This window comes from Sorex fumeus, unplaced genomic scaffold (assembly GCF_029834395.1).
Source record: "Sorex fumeus unplaced genomic scaffold, SorFum_2.1 ptg000131l, whole genome shotgun sequence".
Lineage (NCBI taxonomy): Eukaryota > Metazoa > Chordata > Mammalia > Eulipotyphla > Soricidae > Sorex > Sorex fumeus.
The window spans coordinates 3,887,558-3,909,784 of record NW_026606188.1 but is presented as its reverse complement, the minus strand read 5'-3'; the positions used below and the strand labels follow the sequence as shown (position 1 = coordinate 3,909,784).

General features: G+C 48.8%; 1 protein-coding gene across 1 annotated transcript; it reads right to left on the bottom strand.

Annotated features, from left to right (window-relative positions):
• Window positions 1-238: 238 nt before the first annotated feature.
• Window positions 239-21,948, bottom strand: LOC130046075 (WAS protein family homolog 6-like). Its single transcript, XM_056138988.1, is given in 13 exon segments — window positions 239-345; window positions 445-594; window positions 727-795; window positions 1,683-1,841; window positions 2,350-2,487; window positions 2,576-2,777; window positions 4,646-4,781; window positions 4,967-5,049; window positions 5,051-5,104; window positions 5,247-5,393; window positions 5,602-5,713; window positions 20,579-20,731; window positions 21,848-21,948. Coding segments are annotated over 13 exon segments (1,611 nt in total).
• Between the last annotated feature and the right edge of the window lie 279 nt (window positions 21,949-22,227).

The following is a 22,227-nucleotide window of genomic DNA, read 5'->3' as shown; positions in this document are numbered from 1 at the left end:
TTTAGAAACTCTATATCTGTCACCCATTTTTGTTTCCTGTGTGAAAATTCCCCCCTCCAATCTGCAGCAGCTGCCCCTGCTGACCCTGACTGCCCTCCCCTGCTCACCCTGACCCCAGGGGAAGAGGCGTGGGATGCCTGGAGGACAAGGTGGCATGTTTGCACTCTGCACTTCATTCAAAGCGCACTGCTAAGGGTCGAGGCTGTGTTCTTGCCATTTATTAATCCGCAATGAGTCTTCAAGTCTCCTCGGCGAAGTGCGGCGACAGAGCCATGGCCTCCTCCCCACCCCATGCTGTCAGCCCGAGCTCCTCGAAGGTCAGGCCTGGGCAGTTCTCTGCAGTTCCTCCAGGGACACAGGGGCCGAGGGGTCCGGCAGGCACAGTCGCCGTGTTGGCTGTCGGCCCCTCGAGAGGGCACTAGCCTGAGCCTGGGTGTGGGGCACCAGAGTAGGTTTCCCAGTCATTCTCATCCTCCTCTCCCTCTCCTGGGGGTGGCCGTGTGGGTGGCAGAGGCGGGATGGAGTCTGACATTTGGGCGAAGGTTCCACCTGGCCCCTCGCTGGCCCCTGCCCCAGGTCCTTTCCCGGAAATACCTGGGAGGGAAAAGGGGGAGGGGGAGGGGTGAGGGGGCTGGTTGGGGGCCCCGCTTCCCCCAGCCGCTAGAGACAGAAAAACATGAAGTGCAGGGCAGGGTGGGCCCTACACCGCCTCACGCTGCCTCTGACCTTTGCGCCTCATGGCCAGCTTGTTGAAGAGATCTGACATCAGGTCCCCACCGTGGCTGGTGGCCCTCGCTGCAACAGGAACACCGGAACACCATGACAAGTCAGGGGTTGGCACCAAGTACCAGGCGCCCTACGCGTGTCGCTCAGCTTTCCTCAGGGCCCTACCCGCTTTTTCTGCTCACAGGGCTCGCTCCCCCAGGCTCCTGGAGCTTCGGTCTCTCCTGGGTTCAGCTCTAGGGAACTCACCTGAAATGTGATTCTCCTGGCACTATCATAGCCCTCCATGTGCCAAAAGGGCAAGTCGAGCTGTCCCCTGCCTGGGCACAAAACTAGCCCCAGGAGGGGTTCCCGTGCAGAGCTCATGGGGTTCTGGGATTTGGGCCTGTGGCTGCAGCTCTGTGCCCAAGGTTGACCCGATAGGTCTGGGAGTTGCAGTGCACAGGAGCTGTGGCCGCAAGCAGCTGTGAGAAGCCGCTGGAGCTAACCTCTGTGTCCTCTATCTCAAACAGAACATTTGGGGCTGGAGCAAAAGTACAGTGGGGAGGGCGTTTACCTTGCATGCAGCCAACCCAGGTCCGATTCCCCACATCCCATAGTACTGCCCCCAGCACCGCCTGGAGCAATTCCTGAGTGAAAAGCCAGGAGTAACCCCTGAGCATCACCAGGTGTGACCCAAAAACCAAAAAAAAAAAAAAAAAAAAAAAAAAATTTTCTATTCTCTCATCTTTTGATGAGGCTGTCTCCTACCAGCTCAGAGAGGCAAGTTCAGCTAAGCAAGTTCCAAAAATGGGATCAGGTAGGAGGATGTGGGGGGTGAAGCGGGGAGCCCCAGGGCTTAGACTCACCGCAGAGGGGGCACTGACCACTGATCCGCGGGGACAGCAGGAGACTGGGACTGAAGACACCCTTCCCTCCTCCCCCCAGCACCCCCACGAGCTGCCTCAGCGTCTCCTCACCTTGTTCCTGCTCTTTCTGATTCTTCTTCTCCAGCTTGTGCTCCTTGACGCTGTGCAGCTTGGCCCTGCCAATACCCCCAGCCTGGCGGATGGACTCGAGCAGAGAGGCCCGGCCACTAGACGGGTCCATGACTTCCTTGGGGGCTCCCTGGACCGGCGCTGGGGTAGGCAAGGGTGTAAGGAAGAGAAGTGGCCTGGGCAGGGACTCGGCTGGGGGACAGCGCTGCCCAGCCTCGCTGGGGTTCTGGGGTGAGGGAGCTGGTACTTGGGGACCTGGGTGCTAGCTGTGTCCTCCGTGTCCTAACTGGGGGGTGTGTCACCCTGCAGAGGCGGCCAGGTACTGCCAGTGCCAGAGGTGCCCCTGAGACAGGTGTGCCCTCTGGGTGTGGGAGCTCTGCTTCCGCTGTTAAGGAAGCCCCTTTCCCTGCAGGGTATACCAGAAGGGGGGACCCCCTGGAGTCCTGCAGGAGTCAGGGTTGTACCTGTGGGGCTCCACCATCCCCTCTGAGGATTCCAGTGGAACAAGATATTTGGACTCAGCACTGCTCCCAAGACCGGGAGCGAAAGGCCATTTAGCAGGCCAGGAGAGGCCTTCCTGGAGCCAGAAAGCAGACAGAGGGGCGGGCGGGAGAGCCGAAGGTCGCTGCTCCTACCTGCCTGGGGCCCCGCGCTGCCCGCGACGCGGCGGCATCGAGGCGGCGGCCTCCTGAGGGGGCAGCGGGGGCGGGGGGGTTGCTGACCAGCACGGCCGGGGCCAGCGGTGGTGGAGGCCGCGGCAGCGCTGCAAGAACGCCACCATCTAGGTCTGAAACAGAAAGGCAGAAAGGCCAGTGTGCCCGGGAAGGGGGCGGGGGGGCGCCGAGGAGCCCATCCCCACCCGGCCCCCGGCTCACCAGCCTTGGCGGGCATCTCCAGCTCCATGGCGAAGGCGGGCAGCTCAGGGATGGTGCCCGGCGCTGACGGCGCGATGCCCGGGCCCAGGTCGGCGCTGTAGGTGAGGTCGTCGGCCATGCCCGGCAGGTCGGGCAGGCAGGATGCCACGTCGATCTCGGGCACCTGGCCCAGGTCGGGCACGTAGAAGTAGCTCTCGCGGGCCTGGGGGCGGGGGGGGAGGGCCAGCTGTGAGCGGCGCCCTGGGCCCGCTCGCCGCCTGCCGCCTACAGCTCGCTGCCCACCTGCCACTCCAGCTGCTCCCTCTTGCTGATGGAGAGCAGCGCGTCGACAGGCTTCTCCTCCGGCTCGGTGCCCAGCGACACGTGGGTCCTGGTGACCGCGCCGGCCAGGGGGTCCAGGAAGACGTACTTTTTGTACCTGTGAAGGTGGGTGCCAGGCTCCAGCTGCGGAGGCCCTGACCCCCCTGTGCTGTTCCAGGAGCGCCCTCGAGTTGGTGTATGGCTCACTGGGCTTGGCGGGCGCTGCCAGCTCCATGGCAAAGGCGGGCAGCTCGGGGTGATGGTGCCCGGCGCCGGGAGGGACGGCTGGCTTGGAGAGCAGAGAAGTGAGCAGAGGCCGGTCATCTTGCTGCTTGGTATTGTCCAGACCACAGCGCTGCCACAGGATTTTCAGCCTTTCCAGGTAGACGGAGGGCCCCACTTCCTCTCCATTCGAGTTCACGATGGAGGACACTGTGCCTGTGGTGGTAGACATGCATGAGACCTCCATCTGCGGGGAGATGCCTGTTGAAGTGGGAATCCAGTCTTTGCCCTCCCTCTCCATCTCGATCACCCAGAGGCCTCTCTCAACATAGCTCTGGAAGAACTGTGAGGAGTTTTTCAAAAATGGCTCAATGTCAGCATCTGAATATTTCTTCTTGTATTCATACAACTCTGCTAGGCCCTCTTTCGTGTTCTCTTTAGAACCAATCTTAAATATCTCAGCTAAGAAGTCATTCACATTGGCCTTTGATGATTTTTCATCTATTCGAGATGCTCCCTTTTCGGTTTCCTTGTCAGACTTGCTCCCTGACTGGTCCATACTGTGCTTCATCATGCGGCAGAGGTGGTCCTCAAGCTCCGACTCATTCTTGTTGTCGATCATTGTGAGGTGGTCAAGGATCTTGGGTCCTTTTAATTTGCATAGAGTGTGCAGCAATGTTTTTAGGGTCCTTATGGGAAATTCACTTTTGCATTGTTTCAATTTCTCTTTGGGAAAGACCTTCATGAAAATGTGTATATCTAAAAGAATTCTGTCTAGATTAATGTTGTTGATGGTATCAGGTAACAATCGGACCATTCTCCAGAGACACTTCATAACAAGATCTGAAAATTTGGGAGAACTGGCTGTTGCTAGTAGGCTGTCTTGAAGCAAAATAAGTAGGGCACTCAAAATGTTGGTTTGATCTGACTTCTCCAGAACCTTCACCACCAAGAGGTTCACAGATCGGATCAACTGTTGTCCTTCCTCCAGATCTTCAATTCGAGAGTCCAGCATTAGGGTGATGAGGCCATGCATCAGATCTTTTAGCACTCCAGTGGAGGCCTCCCAGGCTAGACTCTCTATCTGAAACAGCGAAATCATATTGCCAATGATACAGCTGTACAATTTGATGATTTCATCCTTCTCCAATTTCTCATCTGCCATGTGTGTGTGGTTAATGAGTCTCAGTTGCATGAACGTGGCTATGAGAAACTGATCAATATGGCCAGACATAGCTTCAGCTTTGTCTTCTTGTCTCAGGACTTCATCAATCTGAGTCAGAGCTTGGATGCTTGTGTTGATGTCACCACTGGCTACTTGGGAGATAATAAAATTGATTGTGGATGCTGTATTACTGTGCATATCATCAAAGTCGTTGGCCATGCCCGGCAGGTCGGGCAGGCAGGACGCCACGTCGATCTCGGGCACCTGGCCCAGGTCGGGCACGTAGGAGTAGCTCTCGCGGGCCTGGGGGGGGGGGGGGAGGGCCAGCTGTGAGCGGCGCCCTGGGCCCGCCCGCCGCCCGCCATCTACAGCTCGCTGCCCACCTGCCGCTCCAGCTGCTCCCTCTTGCTGATGGAGAGCAGCGCGTCGACAGGCTTCTCCTCCGGCTCGGTGCCCAGCGACACGTGGGTCCTGGTGACCGCGCCGGCCAGGGGGTCCAGGAAGACGTACTTTTTGTACCTGTGGAGGTGGGTGCCAGGCTCAACCTGCGGAGGTCCGTGGCCCTGACCCCCCTGTGCTGTTCCAGGAGCGCCCTCGAGTTGGTGTATGGATTCCCAAAGCACAGACTTCCGAAGCCACCCACAGGGCTAAGCCACCGATGGGGACCCTGCAGGGGAGCCCCAGCCCCCCCCCACCAGATGTACAGGTTTTCGGTGGTGTTGAACAGCAGCAGGGAGCTGACTGAGCTGATGTTGTTGGGAAGACCCCCCAGGTCCTCCTCGGTCTCAATCCTTGGGTTCCAGACTGGTGGTCACACACACGAGGAAGTATTTCAGCTTCTCCTGGAGGGGGGACAGAGGGATGCTGAATTCTGCATTAGGCCCAGCAACCTCCATCCCGTCCCAGTCCATGCTCTGGGGGACTGGAATCCTAACGTGGGGGCCACTGGGCACAGTAGCCCACGGGAGCTGAGTGCCCACAGACCTGCAGGGCCCACTCGTCCAGGGGCTGGTGCTTGCTCAGGATCCTGTGGCGGGGGCATCTCTGCAGGCCGGGGTCCTGGGCCCCCGTGAAGATGGAGCCATACTCCCGCAGGTGCTCGGGAGCTGGGTAATTGGCACTGGAGAACACCTGCAGGCACGGGGGAACCTGAGTCCCGTGGTCCAGGAGCCTGAGACAGCCCAGTGGGCCAAGGACTGGCTGCAGAGAAGTCTGGGCGGGAGGGAACCCTGGGGAGGGGTCGGTAAGCAAGGGCAGGGGGCAGGCAAGTTCCATAGCACAGGAATGTGGGCAGGGCAGACTCTGAGCCAGAGTGGAGGCCACGGGGCCAAACGCCTACCTTAATGGCCTTCTTACTGCCATTGATCTTCTCTATCTTGGCCTGGGCCAAGGAGACCCTTTCCTCAATGGCCTGAAGCTGGCTCCGGCTCTGCTCCACACGCTGGGAGATCCTGCATAGAGAGAAAGGCCACAGGCTGGGGACTGTCCCCCCCCCCCCCGTGCTGCTAACAGGGGGCTGCCCATCGGACTCCAGAACTGCATAGTAGCCTTGACCGGGTTGATCCATGGCACGGTGCAGGAATGATATTTAGTCAACTCCTGTGAGCTGGAAACATGGTCAGCCACTCTAGTCCCAAGTGTCACTGGACGTGCCCATCCACAGGGACAGGGTTCCTATGACCCCGAGCTCACCCTCAAGCAGAGAGAGAATTGCCAGTACTTCCCCAGACAGATTCGCCTGTTTGCCAGTGGGAAAACCGGAGCTGGGCCGGGCCAGGTGACCTGCAATGCCGGGCCCAAAGCCAAATCCTGTGAGCACTGCCCCTGTGCACGGGAAAGGCTGGTGTGGGGAAAGCTGAAGTCCTTCCTGGGGCCCTCCATGGCTAGATGCCTCACCAGCTTCCTTGCCCACGCCCCTGGTCGCTGGGATCCAGGGACCCCCCCCCCCCACCATCCCCAGAAGGCGACATCTGCGTTCTTGGCTTGTGGCCTGAGCGTCAAAGACATGCAAGCCCCCCAGACATCTGCAGGACCCTTCTTCGCTGAGCCCCTCCTCTCTGTGGGAAGAACATGCACCTGCACTTCCCGCCCTGTCCCCTTTCGTCCTGTGGGTCACATGATCACATGACCACGCGTCTCTCGGGCCCAGCAGCTCCAGTGTGGTTTTCGTGGGATTTGTTTCTTATTTCGGGGATTAGAGGCCACACCCAGTGATGCACTGCACTCAGGAATTACGCCTGGTGGCACTTGGGGGACCACATGGAATGCTAACCCCAGGCCCAGCGTCCTGCCCGCTGGGCTCTTTCTCTAGCTTGGTTCTGCTCCCACCTGTACTGCCAGGGTGTGCTGCAGAGTCTGGTGCTTCTGGGGGGGGGGGGGGCTGCGCTTACGGGACGACAGTGACTGGTCCCTGCATCCGCGCATCTGAGCGCATTCTCCCAGCCACTCCAACCCCAGCGCCAATGGCCCCATGCCCAGGGCCTTTCAGCTCTGCGTTCCTGTGGCATACGCCTGTGCACAAGGGAAGCCAAATGGAATGTCAAGTTCAAGGGGAAAGGGACGGGATGGGGGAATTTCGGTCAAAGGGGCCATGATATTTAGGGGGCTGAAGAATACAGGGTCTGGGACTAGGGTTTCCTTAAAGGGCAAAACGAGGGGGAGAGAGCTTAAAGTGCTAATGTGCATGCTTTGTATACAGGAGGCCCGTGTTTGGTCCCTAGCACTGCATGACGCCACCCCCACGCACAAAGTATGGCTGGGAGAGACCTCTGAGTGCAGCATGAGGAGCAGCCCCTGGGTGCTGCCTGTGTGACAACCCACAAGAACAACCAAGGTTGGAATGGTCAGTCAACATCTTGGCGCAACCTCCCCAAACTACCCGCACCCCCCAAACATTCCCAACCAGTCAATCTCCCAGCCCTGGGGTTTCACTCCCAATCACTTCCTGCTTCCACACAAGGCAGGGGGCTCCATGAGGTGGGTTTGGCCTGCAAAGCAGCTGGAATCTCCTGGACATATGGGCCTGGGTGGGGCCAATGCACAGAAGGAACTGTTTCCCACCTCTGCGAGAATAGAGCCCCCACATGAGAAGCACCACCTTTTCAGCAAGAAGAGGGGGTCGTAAACCACCATGTGTGTATGGGGGGGTGGGGGGCGTGAGTGCAACCAGACCCTTTGATGTACAAATGTCTATCTTGAATGTTAGGTAAAGCTCTTGTTGCTGACCTTACCATATATGGTTATATTGCTTCTGCTCCTGATTGAGCTGCCCGGACCCTATATAAACAGCCTGTATCCCTCAATAAAGCCTGTCCCTTTTTCTCTCTGTTTCTAAACTGTACTCTCTCTCTTGTGTCTCGTGTTCATTCAGTTGGTTCCTCCTTGCACCATCAGATCAATCCTCGGGCCACCTCCGCGGGCCAGAGAGTGGTTATCGGGGCCCCCTGCAGGACTGAAGTACTCGCTTTCAGGTTCAGTCTACCCTATTGTCTCCTGTGTACCTCCAGAAGCAAGCCCCAAGCACTGAGCTGGGCACCCCTGATCATTGCAAGATGTGGTTCAAAAGCCTAAGTAAATAAGTTTAAAGTTGTATGTTATGGGGGAAAAAATAGTATATTCAGAAAGAGTCAGAATATGGACATATTCTAGAGAGATTAGCACTATTTCTTCACCAACTTTAGGTTGTATATACCTACAGAATTGCAGTAAATTCATAAACAGTGAAGAATACGTGGAATTTCAGAAAATACGGAGATTTATGGGGTATTGATTTCTTGCCTTCAAAGCACCATTCTCATTAAAGGCAACTCACCAGGTCATGACATGAGTGTGACCTTCATATTGTAAATGTGTTCACACTTTGATGATGGGCACTTGTAGCTCATTAACTCTATTGACAGAATCATATTCGTCTTCTGGGATTTGTGTTCATGCTTGCCAGAAAAACCTGGTCAATTATGGGAAATGATCAAAGATGGAAAGGGCTAAGATTAATATTGACATGTTCAAGTATAGGGTAGAGTAGTTACCAGTTTTTGTAGAAACAAACAGATGGATATAAGGATATAACATATTGTAGTTATGAAACTTTGCGGGGAATTTTTTCCATAAAATTCAAAACTTTCTGATTCCTTCCTTATCTGAGTCAGTTGTGTCCACATTTACAGTAGCCATTCTTCTGTCTCATGCATAATAGTGTTCTAAAGGGAACAGATTCAGTGAATTATTGTCACCCAAGAATTCAGAATTTTATATGAGCAGTGAGCACTCTCAACTATAACGTGCTAGTTACTAGTTTAAACAGTTTATTAAATATCTATGCCACCAATCAGAACACATCTACCATCTCTTTAGGGAGGGCTCTTTGACCTGGGCTTTAGTCCATGTTATTTTGTTTTGTTTTGTTAATAGGGCTTGGGGGAAAGTCCTGGAGTGGTATTCTGGGGGTTATTTCCCGTGGTATTACAGGACCATAAAGTGCAGGGGATCTAACTCAAAGCAGGCTCTGTGAGCTGTCTCCCCGGCCCAGGCCTGAATGCCAACTACTTGTTGGTGCTGTTTATCATGTGTTACTTCCCATTGTTTGCAGCCTCTTTTTTCTGATTTGGCTGGAGACCCTGCCGGTCCTGTCGCTGATCAGCCAGCGTTGTGAGTTATGTTTGTAGCTCTGTCATCAGGGGTATAGCTTACTTTATTTATCCATCCTACTTTGCTTTCACAATGTGTGTGTGGAAAAAAGAGTTAGAAATATGTTCATTCTCTGAAATTTTGACACTATTGGCACCATTTTAAAACAAAATAGGGCCAGAGCAAACCACTGCAGAAAAAGTTGCTTTACCAGTTTCAACCCCCTGGACTAAGTCAAACTGAAAATATTCTAAGAAGCCCGTGCTGTGTGAGAGTATTGTTAAGAACTTATGCCTCCATCTGCTTTGCAATCCCTCCACCTGACCATTTTCATTTTTATATTCTTCACCTGACCACTTTCCTCTTTTTCCCTCCATACGAATCTTCCTACCATCCTGTATTTTCTCTTTGAGACACATTTTGAGTTTTTAATGTAAATCTGTGTTCCCCACGTTGCAATTCTTTGATCCCAAACATGCAAGTTTTGCTTTTTTAATTGCCTCCTGGATTTTTAAGCACACAGTCCTCACAGGAACTTTGTACTATAGTAGAAAATACTTCAGTAGAATCATGCAGACATTGATTTGCATCCCAGCTGCATTGCTGAAGAGAAAATGAATAATTTGCTTAATGTCACAAGGAACAAAGCTCCTTTCATTTTCCAGCTCTACCATGTTTACTGTGTGGCTCTTAGCCCTCCAGTTACAAGATGGCCCCTACCACTACAAGAATTACTTCTGAACTGCAATCAGAATAAGGAAGGAAAGTATAAGCTAAAAGGGACATGCCAAGTTAGGATCTTTCTTCAAAATTCAATTTAATAGCTTGTCTAGAGGTCATACATTTTCTTTTCTTTTTTTTTGTTCACTTTTTGGTTGTCACCGAGTGATGCTCAGGGGTTAGTCCTGGCTCGGCACTCAGGAATTACTCCTGGCAGTGCTTGGGCAGGACCACATGAGATGACGGAGATCGCACCTGGGTTAGCCACATGCAAGGCAAACACCCTACCTGCTGTACTATTGCTCCAGCAACCTAGAGGTATTATTTTTATATCTTTGCTTATTGGTCATATTGATGTCATTAAACCCCACGGGTGGCTCACGTGAGTCCTGAGGAGAAAAAGACGGTCACCTTCTCCCACTCCACCTCTGCCACCCGAGTCCCACTGGGAAGACTAGGACTGGTAAAGTCTGCAATGAGCCCCTGCTCTGGCGTAGGCCTCAGCCCCTCCAACCCCACCAAGTGGCCATCAGTCCACACCTGAAGTCCGCTTGATCTGCCAGGCCCAACCACCCAATTTCTCCTGGAGCCACAGACTCAGGCTGGAGCGAGGATTTGCTCTTTGCAGGAAAGCACAGGACAGTTCCAGGCCTTACCCAGGTCTTATCCAATGTTTTTGGAGTTCTTTTCTCACTCGCAGAAAATAATTTCAGGAGTAGACAAGCAGTGAAGTAAAACAGGTTTTTTATTTGGAGGGTTTTAAGGTGTGGAGGGAGAGACAGTGAAAGAGAGAGAGAAACGTGCTCAAGAGAGAACGCAGTCTTCTCCAAGGCCAGAGAGAGCCCCCCCACACACATCCCAGCATTAGACATGAAAGCATGAAAGTACACATCTCAAGAGGGGAGATGCAGGCAACATATGTGCCAGGCCTTCTTAGTTCCTATTTTTCCCGTTTTCTGCAAGGTTGGTTTCTGCCATTGCCTTGGGAGGGGGCCTTCCCTATCCTGCCTACATCAATATTAGCTAACATGGATTGCCAGAGAACCTGAAAAATAAAGATTGCATTTCAAGTTGTGCACATTCCCATGTACTAATACAACAGAGGTATCTACTACTGAGAGCAGGAGTGAAACCACTGCTAAAAATCATCATCATCATCATCATCATCATCATCATCATCATCGAGGGGGCAGGAGTGAGCAGGAAGCTTGCCTTGCATGCAGTTGACCTGGATCCAATCCCCAACACCCTGAGCCCTGCTAGGAGTGATCCCTGAGTGCAGAGCCAGGACTAAGCCCTGTGCACCACTGAGTATGGCCACAAAAAAAATCAAAAGTAAATAAACAAGGGGCCAAAGAGATAGTATAGGGAGTAAGATTCTCGCATGCAGTTAGCTTTGTTTCGATCCCTAGCACTGCATATGGTTCCCCAAGTATCATCTGCAGTAATTCTGAGCAACAGACTCAAAAGGAAGCCCTAAGCACCGTTGGGTGTGAGCCCAAAACCAAAACAAAGAAAGACCTTAATAAGGCAGACTCCACACTCTACATTACCAATAAGGAAACTGAGTACAGAGAAATAAATTTATTTAAGGTTCACATAACCAATATTTGAATCTTGATCTGTTTGACAGTAAAACTGTTCTAAGTCATCAGTTTATGTTGTTGAATTATAAGACATTTCTCACAGACTTCTGGACACTCTTTCAAAACAAAACTTTATTTTAAAGCTCAAACTTGGTCTTACTATTGCTCATTGTCAAAGAGTGATAATTATCATAGGTAAGAAATCATCAGTGAATGGTAAAATTATTGAGACAAACTTTGATGAGAAACAGAATATATGCATATTTTCTGTCTTTTTTTTCTTTTTGGGTCACACCCGTCAATGCTCAGGTGTTACTCCTGGCTCCTGTCTTTGCACTCAGGAATCACTCCTGGCGGTGTTCGGGGGACCATATAGGATGGTGGGAATCGAACCCGGGTATTCTAATCAGGCTGCCACATTCCTTGGTGTAGGAGGTGCCATGTTCAGTGATGCCAGAAGTAAGAGGAGCTTTTAGACTTTAAATAGCATACATTTGTTTGCTCATTATCACCATTTTCTTCAAATGAAAGCAAAATATTTTGTGTTAGAATCAATGTATTATGACAGTGTACTATCATGAAGGGGGAGTGTCTTGGGAAGAGCAAAATTTTCTAGTTCACATAAATCCAGTTTTCCCTCTAGTAGCATTTCTTGCCCTCCAAAGCCACTACCAAGGTGCAATCCCTATTCCTCTAGATTAGATCTCTCCTCCAGATGAGATCTTTCTCTTCTTTCCATCAGCAACAGAATAGAAATATTTAGAATTTAAAATGTCCTGAGGAGATTTTGACCAAGGCCTTTTAAATAGAGACTTATGGACCGCGGCGCCCATTTCATCTTAAATCCAGGTCAGCACAACTGCCGGCTCGCGACCCTGGGACCTCCATCTTTCCCTGCAGGACCCCAGGTGTCCCCCGAGATGCCTGAAGAGAAGCAGTTTTGAGCATCTGCCCTGCCCTCTTCACTCCTGACCACGATGCCCATTTCATCTTAAATCCAGGTCAGCACAACTACCGGCTCACGACCCTGGGACCTCCATCTTTCCCTGCAGGACCCCAGATATCCCCCGAGATGCCTGAAAAGAAGCAGTTTTGAGCATCTGCCCTGCCCTCTTCACTCCTGACCACGGCACCCATCTCATCCCAAACCCAGGAATCTGTAGAGGCGTGGCCTCCTCAAAAGTGGGCGTGGCCTCAAAAGTGGCCATGACTTAATTTCTGGCGGGCGGCCGCTCACGCGGACGCAGGTTGTTTTCCCATACTAAGGAAACTACTCCCCAAGGAATCTAGATCCCAACCTACTCAGCAATATGAAGAAACAAAGAAAATCCCCACCACAAGGGGAGAACAACGAAAACAATCTAGAACATTCTGTCAATACAGCTCACCTAAAGGACCTCTCTGACATAGAATTCAGATACGAAGTCATGAAGATGTTCAATCAACTCAATGAAACAGTCAGACAGACAGCCAGTAACACCACAGAAAAAATAGACAAATTATGAGAAGAAATGAGAGCAGAAATGTCACGATTAAAAGATTCCATAGATGAAATGAGAAACTCAGTTTCTTCTCTTAAAAATAGAATGACCACAGCTGAAGAGAGAATCAGTGACCTGGAAGATCAGCTGCAACAAGCCAACATGCAACAACAAACAGTGGCAAGGGACCTCAAAATGGCTCTACAGAGAATCAGAGTCCTAGCAGATGAGTTCAGGAGGAACAATATTAGAATCATGGGACTACCTGAAGTTCAAGGAAACAATCCCAACAAAAAAAAAAACACCGTCAAACAAATCATTGCTGAAAACTTCCCAGAGCTGCACAATGCAGCCATTCAGGTTCAAGGAGCCCGAAGGGTGCCAGCTAAAAGAGACCCCAACAAAAACACTCCAAGACATATCATAGTTAGAATGATCGATACTACCAATAGAGACACAATACTGCAAGCAGCAAGAGCAAAGAAGGAAATCACATACAAAGGAGCATCCCTTAGATTCACAGCAGACCTATCAGAGGAAACCCTACAAGCCCGAAGGCAGTGGCGAGATATAGTCAAAAAACTCACGGAAATGAATGCTTCGCCAAGAATACTCTATCCGACTAAACTCTCCCTCAAAACCGAAGGAACTGTACACTATTTTATAGATAAACAGCAGCTCAGGAACTTCATAGACTCAAAACCAAACCTAAAGCAAGGCCTAAAGGGGCTACTATAAGAAAAGACAAACCCTACAACCACAACACACCCGCACAGAAAGATGACACAAACCCCATAACCATTCTCTCTCTCAATGTCAATGGTCTAAATTCACCAGTTAAGAGACACAGAGTGGCAAAATGGATACAGAGACAGAACCCAACATTCTGCTGCCTCAACAGCCAGAGCAAACACAGATTCAAAGTCAAAGGATGGAAAACAATCCTGCAAGCACACAACTCCCTCAAAAAAGCTGGGGTGGCCATATTAGTATCCGACAACATTAATTTCACTTTGAAAAAGATTAGAAGGGACAGTGAAGGCTATTTTCTCTTCATCAAGGGATACGTACAACAGGAAGTAATCACACTCTTAAATGTATACGCACCTAATGAGGGAACAGCTAAATATTTAAAACAACTGCTAACAGATTTTAAGGAGGACATCACTACCAACACAATAGTACTTGGAGACTTCAACATCGCCTTATCACCTCTGGATAGATCAACAAGAACAAAACCCAGCAAGGAATTATTGGCTTTGAAAGAAGTAATAGAAGAGAAAGGGCTTATGGACTTATACAGGGCTTTACACCCAAAAAAGAAAGAATACACATTCTTCCCCAGTGCGCACGGAACATTTTCCAAAATAGACCATGTGCTAGGACACAAAACATACCTCAACAGAATCAAGAAGATAGAAATAGTATCAGCCATCTTTTCAGACCATGATGCACTAAGGATAGAAGTGAATCACACAAAGACACGGAGAACCAAATCAAACACCTGGAAATTAAACAACTCGATGCTGAACAATGAGTGGGTCAGGAATGAAGTCAAGGATGAAATCAAAAGATACCTGGAAACAAATGAGAATGAAGACACAAACTACCAGAACTTATGGGATGCAGCGAAAGCTGTATTAAGGGGAAAATTTATAGCTCTGCAAGCATATCTTAAGTCGATAGAAACGATGCACATAAACAATTTGACCTCACAGCTCAAGACCTTAGAAAAGGATCAACAGAAAGAGCCTAAATCAGGCAGAAGGAAAGAGATCATAAAACTTAGAGCAGAAATCAACGACATGGAAAACAAAGAAACAATCCGAAAGATCAATGAAACCAAGAGCTGGTTCTTCGAGAAAATAAATAAGATAGATAAACCACTAGCAACACTCACAAAGAAACAGAGAGAGAGAACCCTAATAAATCGAATCAGAAATAAGAATGGGGATATCACAACAGAAACTAAAGAAATTCAAGAGATCATCAGAAACTACTTTGAAAGTCTGTATGCCACGAAACACGAGAACCTGGAAGAAATGGATAAATTCCTGGATTCCTACCATCTCCCAAAGCTGAATCAAGAAGATATAGAGTACCTGAATAGACCTATTCACATCAAGGAAATTGAAACTGTAATCAAAAGTCTTCCCAAAAACAAAAGCCCAGGCCCAGATGGATTTACTAGCGAATTTTTCCAAACATTTAAAGAGGACCTATTGCCAATTCTTCTCAAGCTTTTCCAGGAAATTGAAAAAACAGAAACTCTCCCAAACAGCTTCTATGAAGCCCATATCTCTCTAATACCAAAAGGAAACAAAGACACCGCAAGAAAAGAAAACTACAGGCCAATATCCCTGATGAACACGGATGCAAAGATTCTCAACAAAATACTAGCCAATAGAATACAACAACTCATCAAAAAGATCATACATCATGACCAAGGATGCAAGGATGCAAGGATGGTTCAACATTCGGAAATCAATCAACATAATCCATCATATCAACAAAAGAAAAGATAAAAATCATATGATCATATCAATAGACGCAGAGAAAGCTTTTGACAAGATCCAGCACCCATTCATGATGAAAACCCTTGCCAAAATGGGGATAGAGGGGACTTTCCTCAATATAGTTAAAGCCATCTACCACAAACCTACAGCAAACATCATCCTCAATGGGGAAAAACTGAGACCCTTCCCCCTAAGGTCAGGGACGAGACAAGGATGCCCAATCTCTCCACTACTGTTCAAAATAGTACTGGAAGTACTTGCAATAGCGATTAGGCAAGAAAAAGATATTAAGGGCATCCAGATAGGGAAAGAAGAAATTAAGCTCTCACTATTCGCAGATGACATGATACTATACTTAGAGAACCATAAAACCTCTACCAAGAAACTCCTAGAAACAATAGGCTTTTATAATAAAGTGGCAGGCTATAAAATCAATACCCAAAAATCCATGGCTTTCCTATATGCAAATAGTGAAAGAGAAGAAAGTGACATGAAGAAAACAATTCCATTCACAATTGTGCCCCAGAAAATCAAGTACCTAGGAATCGCCTTAACTAAGGAAGTAAAGGATCTGTACAAAGAAAACTACAAAACGCTACTTCGGGAAATAAAAGAGGACACGAGGAAATGGAAAAATATCCCCTGTTCATGGATGGGGAGAATCAACATTGTCAAAATGGCAATAATTCCCAAGGCACTGTACAAATTCAATGCAATCCCTATAAGGATACCCACGACATTCTTCAAAGAATTGGAGCAAACACTCCTGAAATTTATATGGAACAATAAGCCCCCACGAATAGCTAAAGCAATTCTTGGGAAAAAGAAAATGGGAGGAATCAACCTACCTAACTTCAAGCTCTACTACAAAGCAGTAATAATCAAAACAGCATGGTACTGGAACAAAGGCAGAGCTGCAGACCAATGGAACAGAGTTGAATATACTGACATCTCCTCCCAAACATATAATCATCTAATCTTCGATAAGGGGGCAAGAAAAGTGAAATGGAGCAGGGAAAGACTCTTTAATAAATTGTGCTGGCAAAACTGGACGGCTACATGCAAAAAAGTGGGCTCAGATCTCTGCCTTACGCCATGCACAAAAGTAAGATCGAAATGTATTTATGACCTCAACATCAGAACGGAATCCATAATGTTTATTGAAGACAAAGTTGGCAAAACTCTCCATGATATTGAAGTTAGTGGTATCTTCAAAGATGCCACGCCACTGGCCAAGCAAGTGAAAACAGAGATAGACAAATGGGACTATCTTAAACTAAGAAGCTTCTGCACCTCAAAAGAAACAGTGACCAAAATACAAAGACAGCCTACAGAATGGGAAAGAATATTCACCAAATACACATCTGACAAGGGGTTGATATCAAGGATATACAAGGTACTGGTTAAACTACACAAGAAGAAATCACCCAACCCCATCAAAAAATGGGGTGAGGAAATGAACAGAAACTTTTGCAAAGAAGAAATCCGAATGGCAAAAAGGCACATGAAAAAATGCTCTACATCACTAATCATCAGAGAGATGCAGATCAAAACCACAATGAGATATCATTTCACACCACAGAAACTGGCTCACATCCACAAGAACAAAAGCAACCAATGCTGGCGCGGATGTGGCGAGAAAGGGACCCTCCTTCACTGCTGGTGGGAATGCCGGCTGGTCCAACCCTTTTGGAAAACAGTATGGACGATTCTCAAAAAATTAGAATTTGATCTGCCATTTGACCCAGCTATAGCACTCCTGGGAATATATCCCAGAGAGGCAAAAAGATATAGTCGAAGTGACATCTGCAATTGTTTGTTCATTGCAGCACTCTTTACAATAGCCAGAATCTGGAAAAAACCTGAGTGCCCGAGAACAGATGACTGGTTAAAGAAACTTTGGTACATTTACACAATGGAGTACTATGTAGCTGTTAGAAAAGATGAAGTTATGAAATTTAAATACAAGTGGTACTACATGGAAAGTATCATGCTAAGCGAAATGAGTCAGAAAGAGCGGGATAGACACAGAAAGATTGCATTCATCTGGGGAACATAAAGCAACAAAACGGGAGACTAACACCCAGGAATGACTCAGATTAGTACCAGGAATTTTGCTCCATGACTTGAAGGCCAGCCACATGTGCTAGGTGAAAAGGAAGCTCAGATAGAGAAGAGAGCACCAAATAAAGGGTGTTGTGAAGACCCTCCCAGCGTGGGAGAGACATGCTAAAAGTAGTCTATAGACCAAACATGATTGCCACTCAATGCCTCTCTGGCAAAACACAGTACCCAAAAGAAGAGAGAGAGAGAACAAGGGGGAATGCCCTGCCACAGCGGCAGGGTGGGATGGGGGAGTATGGGGGGTGGGAGGGATGCTAGGACCCGTGGTGGGGGAGGATGGGCCCTGGTGGAGGGATGGGTACTTGATCATTGTATAACTGAAACCCAAGCACAAAAATTTATAAGTCTATAAATGTACTTCATGGTTTTTCACTAATAAAAAAATGATTAAATAAAAAATAAATAAATAAATAAAAAGGCTTTCACATAAAAAAAAACAATCCCATTCACAATTGTGCCCCAGAAAATCAAGTATCTAGGAATCAGCTTAACTAAGGAAGTAAAGGACCTGTACAAAGAAAACTACAAAATGCTACTTCAGGAAATAAAAGAGGACACGAGGAAATGGAAAAATATCCCCTGTTCATGGATGGGGAGAATCAACATCATCAAAATGGCAATACTTCCCAAAGCACTGTACAAATTCAATGCAATCCCTATAAGGATACCCGTGACATTCTTCAAAGAAATGGAGCAAACACTCCTGAAATTTATATGGAACAATAAGTCCCCACGAATAGCTAAAGCAATTCTCGGGAAAAAGAAAATGGGAGGAATCAACCTCCCTAACTTCAAACTCTACTACAAGGCAGTAATTATTAAAACAGCATGGTACTGGAACAAAAGCAGAACTGCAGGCCAATGGAACAGAGTTGAACATACTGATATTTCCTCCCAAACATATAATCATCTAATCTTTGATAAGGGGGAAAGAAAAGTGAAATGGAGCAGGGAAAGCCTCTTCAATAAACTGTGCTGGCCAAATTGGACGGCTACATGCAAAAAAGTGGGCTCAGATCTCTGCCTAATACCATGCACAAAAGTAAGATCAAAATGGATTTATGACCTCAACATCAGACCAGAATCCATAATGTTTATTGAAGACAAAGTCGGCAAAACTCTCCATGATATTGAAGCTAATGGTATCTTCAAAGATGTCACGCCACTGGCCGAGCAAGTGAAAACAGAGTTAGACAAATGGGACTATCTTAAACTAAGAAGCTTCTGCACCTCAAAAGAAACAGTGACCAAAATACAAAGACAGCCTACAGAATGGGAAAGGATATTCACCAAGTACACATCCGACAAGGGGTTGATATCATGGATATACAAGGTACTGGTTAAACTACACAAGAAGAAATCACCCAACCCCATCAAAAAATGGGATGAGGAAATGAACAGAAACTTTCGCAAAGAAGAAATTCAAATGGCAAAAAGGCACATGAGAAAATGCTCTACATCACTAATCATCAGAGAGATGCAGATCAAAACCACAATGAGATATCATTTCACACCACAGAGACTGGCCCACATCCACAAGAACAAAAGCAACCAATGCTGGCGCGGATGTGGCGAGAAAGGGACCCTTCTTCACTGCTGGTGGGAATGCCGGCTGGTCCAACCCTTTTGGAAAACAGTATGGACGATTCTCAAAAAATTAGAATTTGATCTGCCATTTGACCCAGCTATAGCACTCCTGGGAATATATCCCAGAGAGGCAAAAAGGTATAGTCGAAGTGACATCTGCAATTGTTTGTTCATTGCAGCACTCTTTACAATAGCCAGAATCTGAAAAAAAAACCTGAGTGCCCGAGAACAGATGACTGGTTAAAGAAACTTTGGTACATTTACACAATGGAGTTCTATGTAGCTGTTAGAAAAGATGAAGTTATGAAATTTACATACAAGTGGTACTACATGGAAAGTATCATGTTAAGTGAAATGAGTCAGAAAGAGCAGGATAGACACAGAAAAATTGCATTCATCTGGGGAACAAACATAAAGCAACAAAAAGGGAGACTAACACCCAGGAATGGCTGAGATTAGTACCAGGAATTTTGCTCCATGAATGGAAGGCCAGCCACACGCTCTAGGTGAAAAGGAAGCTCAGATAGAGAAGAGAGCACCAAATGAAGGGCGTTGTGAGGACCCTCCCAGGGTGGGAGAAGCATGTTAAAAGTAGTCTATAGACCAAACATGATTGCCACTCAATGCCTCTCTTGCAAAACACAGTACCCAAAAGAAGAGAGAGAGAACAAGGGGGAATACCCTGCCACAGAGGCAGGATGGGACGGGGGGGATGGGGGGTGGGGGGGATGCTGGGATCCTGGTGATGGATGACGGGCACTGGTGAAGGGATGGGCACTTGATCATTGTATAATTGAAACCCAAGCACAAAATTTGTAAGCCTACAACTGTACCTCATGGAGTTTCACTAATAAAAAAAATGAAAAAAAAATTAGGTTGGAGCTGGAGTGATAGCACAGCGGATAGGGTATTTGCTGACCAGCGTTTAATTACCAGCATCCCATATGGTCCCCTGAGCACCACCAGGAGTAATTCCTGAGTGCAGGGACAGGAGTAACCCCTGTGTGACCCAAAAAGCAAAAAATAAATAAATAAATAAATAAATAAATAAATAAAAACAATTAGGTAACTCTGGGAACCAAAAGAACTTCCTAGGAATGTTTCTATTGACATTAAAATGTTGACTTCACTATCCTTCCCCGCCTTACAACAGCTAAATACATTTACTTTATATGTATTTAAAGTAAAAAAAAAAAAAGAATTTTCATTTCATGAGTGAAATTTTTTAAATATCTTATCCGTGCGGGCCACAGAGACTCTGGGACGCAGTGCCTAGCCAGCCCAGGGGACAGGCCCTTGCCAGCCCGCAAGAGCTCCGCCCGTCTCTAGGGTCGCACGGAGCAAAGTGTGGCGGCAGTGCACAACGGCATAACCCAAGTTGGTTTTTTTGAATCCTGAGACCGGGAGTGGCTCCCACCACGTCGAAAGAGCCAGAGCCTACCCGACGCTGCGCGGCCCAGCTGGAAACTCAGGTAGAGCACCTGCCCACCGCCCTCCACCCGCCCACGCCCATTGGCCAGTCACGCTCTGAGCTCCGCCCCCAGGTTTGAAAGTGTCTTCAGCGCGTCCGCGGACACCTCCTGGCCGTGCTCGCGAAGCCCCGCTCCCTCTCAGCGTTCCGTGCGGCGCCCTGGCTGGCATTGTTTGAATTTGAAAACAAAACAGCGTGGGGCTACCCGCTACTCGGGCTGGGCAGGCGGGCATTCGGAGGTGAGGAGGTGCTGGCTGCGCTCTTACGAGGCTTGTCGGAGGCGCGTTGGGGGTGCCTGGGGCTTCGTGTGCGCTCGGGCTGCTTGGACCAAGACTCGGCCTGAGGTTTGAGTGTCTCCCTGAACACACACGAGCAGAATGACGCAGTCCGCGAGCAGAATGACGCAGTCCCCGTGTTGAATGTCTCCCGTTGTGTCCCGCCGACCCCGGGTCAGCCTCGGCACCGCTGTGGTCCTCCGCCGGGCCCCCCGCACCCCGCCAGGAATGATCCAGCGCACCGGTGGAAGCTCTGAGCTCCCGCCGGGTATGCCCCCCCAAAAAAAACCAAATCCCTCGAGGGTCTCATTTTGTTGATACGTTAAACGAGTAAAGTAAAGGCCCTCCCGTTGATCGTCGATTTGCTCGAGCGGGCCCAGTAACGTCTCCATTGGAGACTTTGTTGTTACTGTGTCTGGCATATCGAATACTCTCGGTAGCTTGCCGGGCTCTCCGAGAGGGACGGAGGAATCGAACTCGGGTCGACCATGTTGGCCGCTTGTAAGGCGAACGCCCTACCCGCTGTGCTATCGCTCCAGCCCCTCCGACGAGGATTATAATAATAAAAAACGCTAGGAGGCTGTCATAAAGTGCGGCGTACGGCAGTCACTCTTCGCAGTCTTGAATGTTTTTCTTGTTAATTGCTCTGTTGGTGAGGCGCTGTCACGGGAGCCCAGCTGCCCGCATTCTTTATTTATGTTTGCTTTTTTCGGGGGTCACACCCCGCGATGCACAGGAGTTCCTCCTGGTTCATGCACTCAGGAATTACTCCTGGCCCTGCTCGGGGGACCCTATGGGATGCTGGGAATTGAACCCGAGTCAGGCCGCATGCAAGGCAAACGCCCTCCCCGTCAAGCGATCGCTCCAGCCCCTGTGCCCGCATTCTTGAGATGAGGTTCCCTTGAAAGGCGACGTGCTCTCACGTTGGGAGACCCTGTTTGCCACCCCTCCAGGCACTTAATACCGGGCTGTCACGGTGCCTGGGGCTTGTCCTTGTTCTTGGCCACAGCGAACGCAGCGGGGTGGAGACACGGTGTGGGAAGGCAGTGATTGCTGCCACCTCCCCCTTTAACAGGATTCCCCTGTCGTCTGGCTTCCTGATTCAGTGATTCCAATATTGACTGCTTGAAAGATTAATTGACGCAGTTTATGAACTAGCCTCGGTTTTAATCATTGCTTAAGGTGATAAAACCACGGGCTCGTTTTTGTGTTTCAAACAAGGCAGCGTGGGCAGGACAAAGCGCTCCACCTGCTCTGCTCGCAGGAGGTCCAGGTTGGAGTCCCAGCACCGCAGGTCCATCTCAGGTACCCTCTTTGACTCTTTTACATAGTAACATCTTTGTATCATCATTTCCACCTTTCTGAACCAGGAACCTTAGTTTAGAACTCGCTGTTCTGGATATTTTAAAATCACGTCAAAGACTGCAGCGAGTTCCCTCCCTTTCTCCTTGGCTTTGCCCACAAGTAGGTTCTCAGTCAATATTTGAATGTTTAGGCTGGGGGGTGGGGGCGGTCCTCACCGAACGATACTCAGGGGTTACTCCTGGCAGTACTCGATGGACCTTATGGAATACCAAGG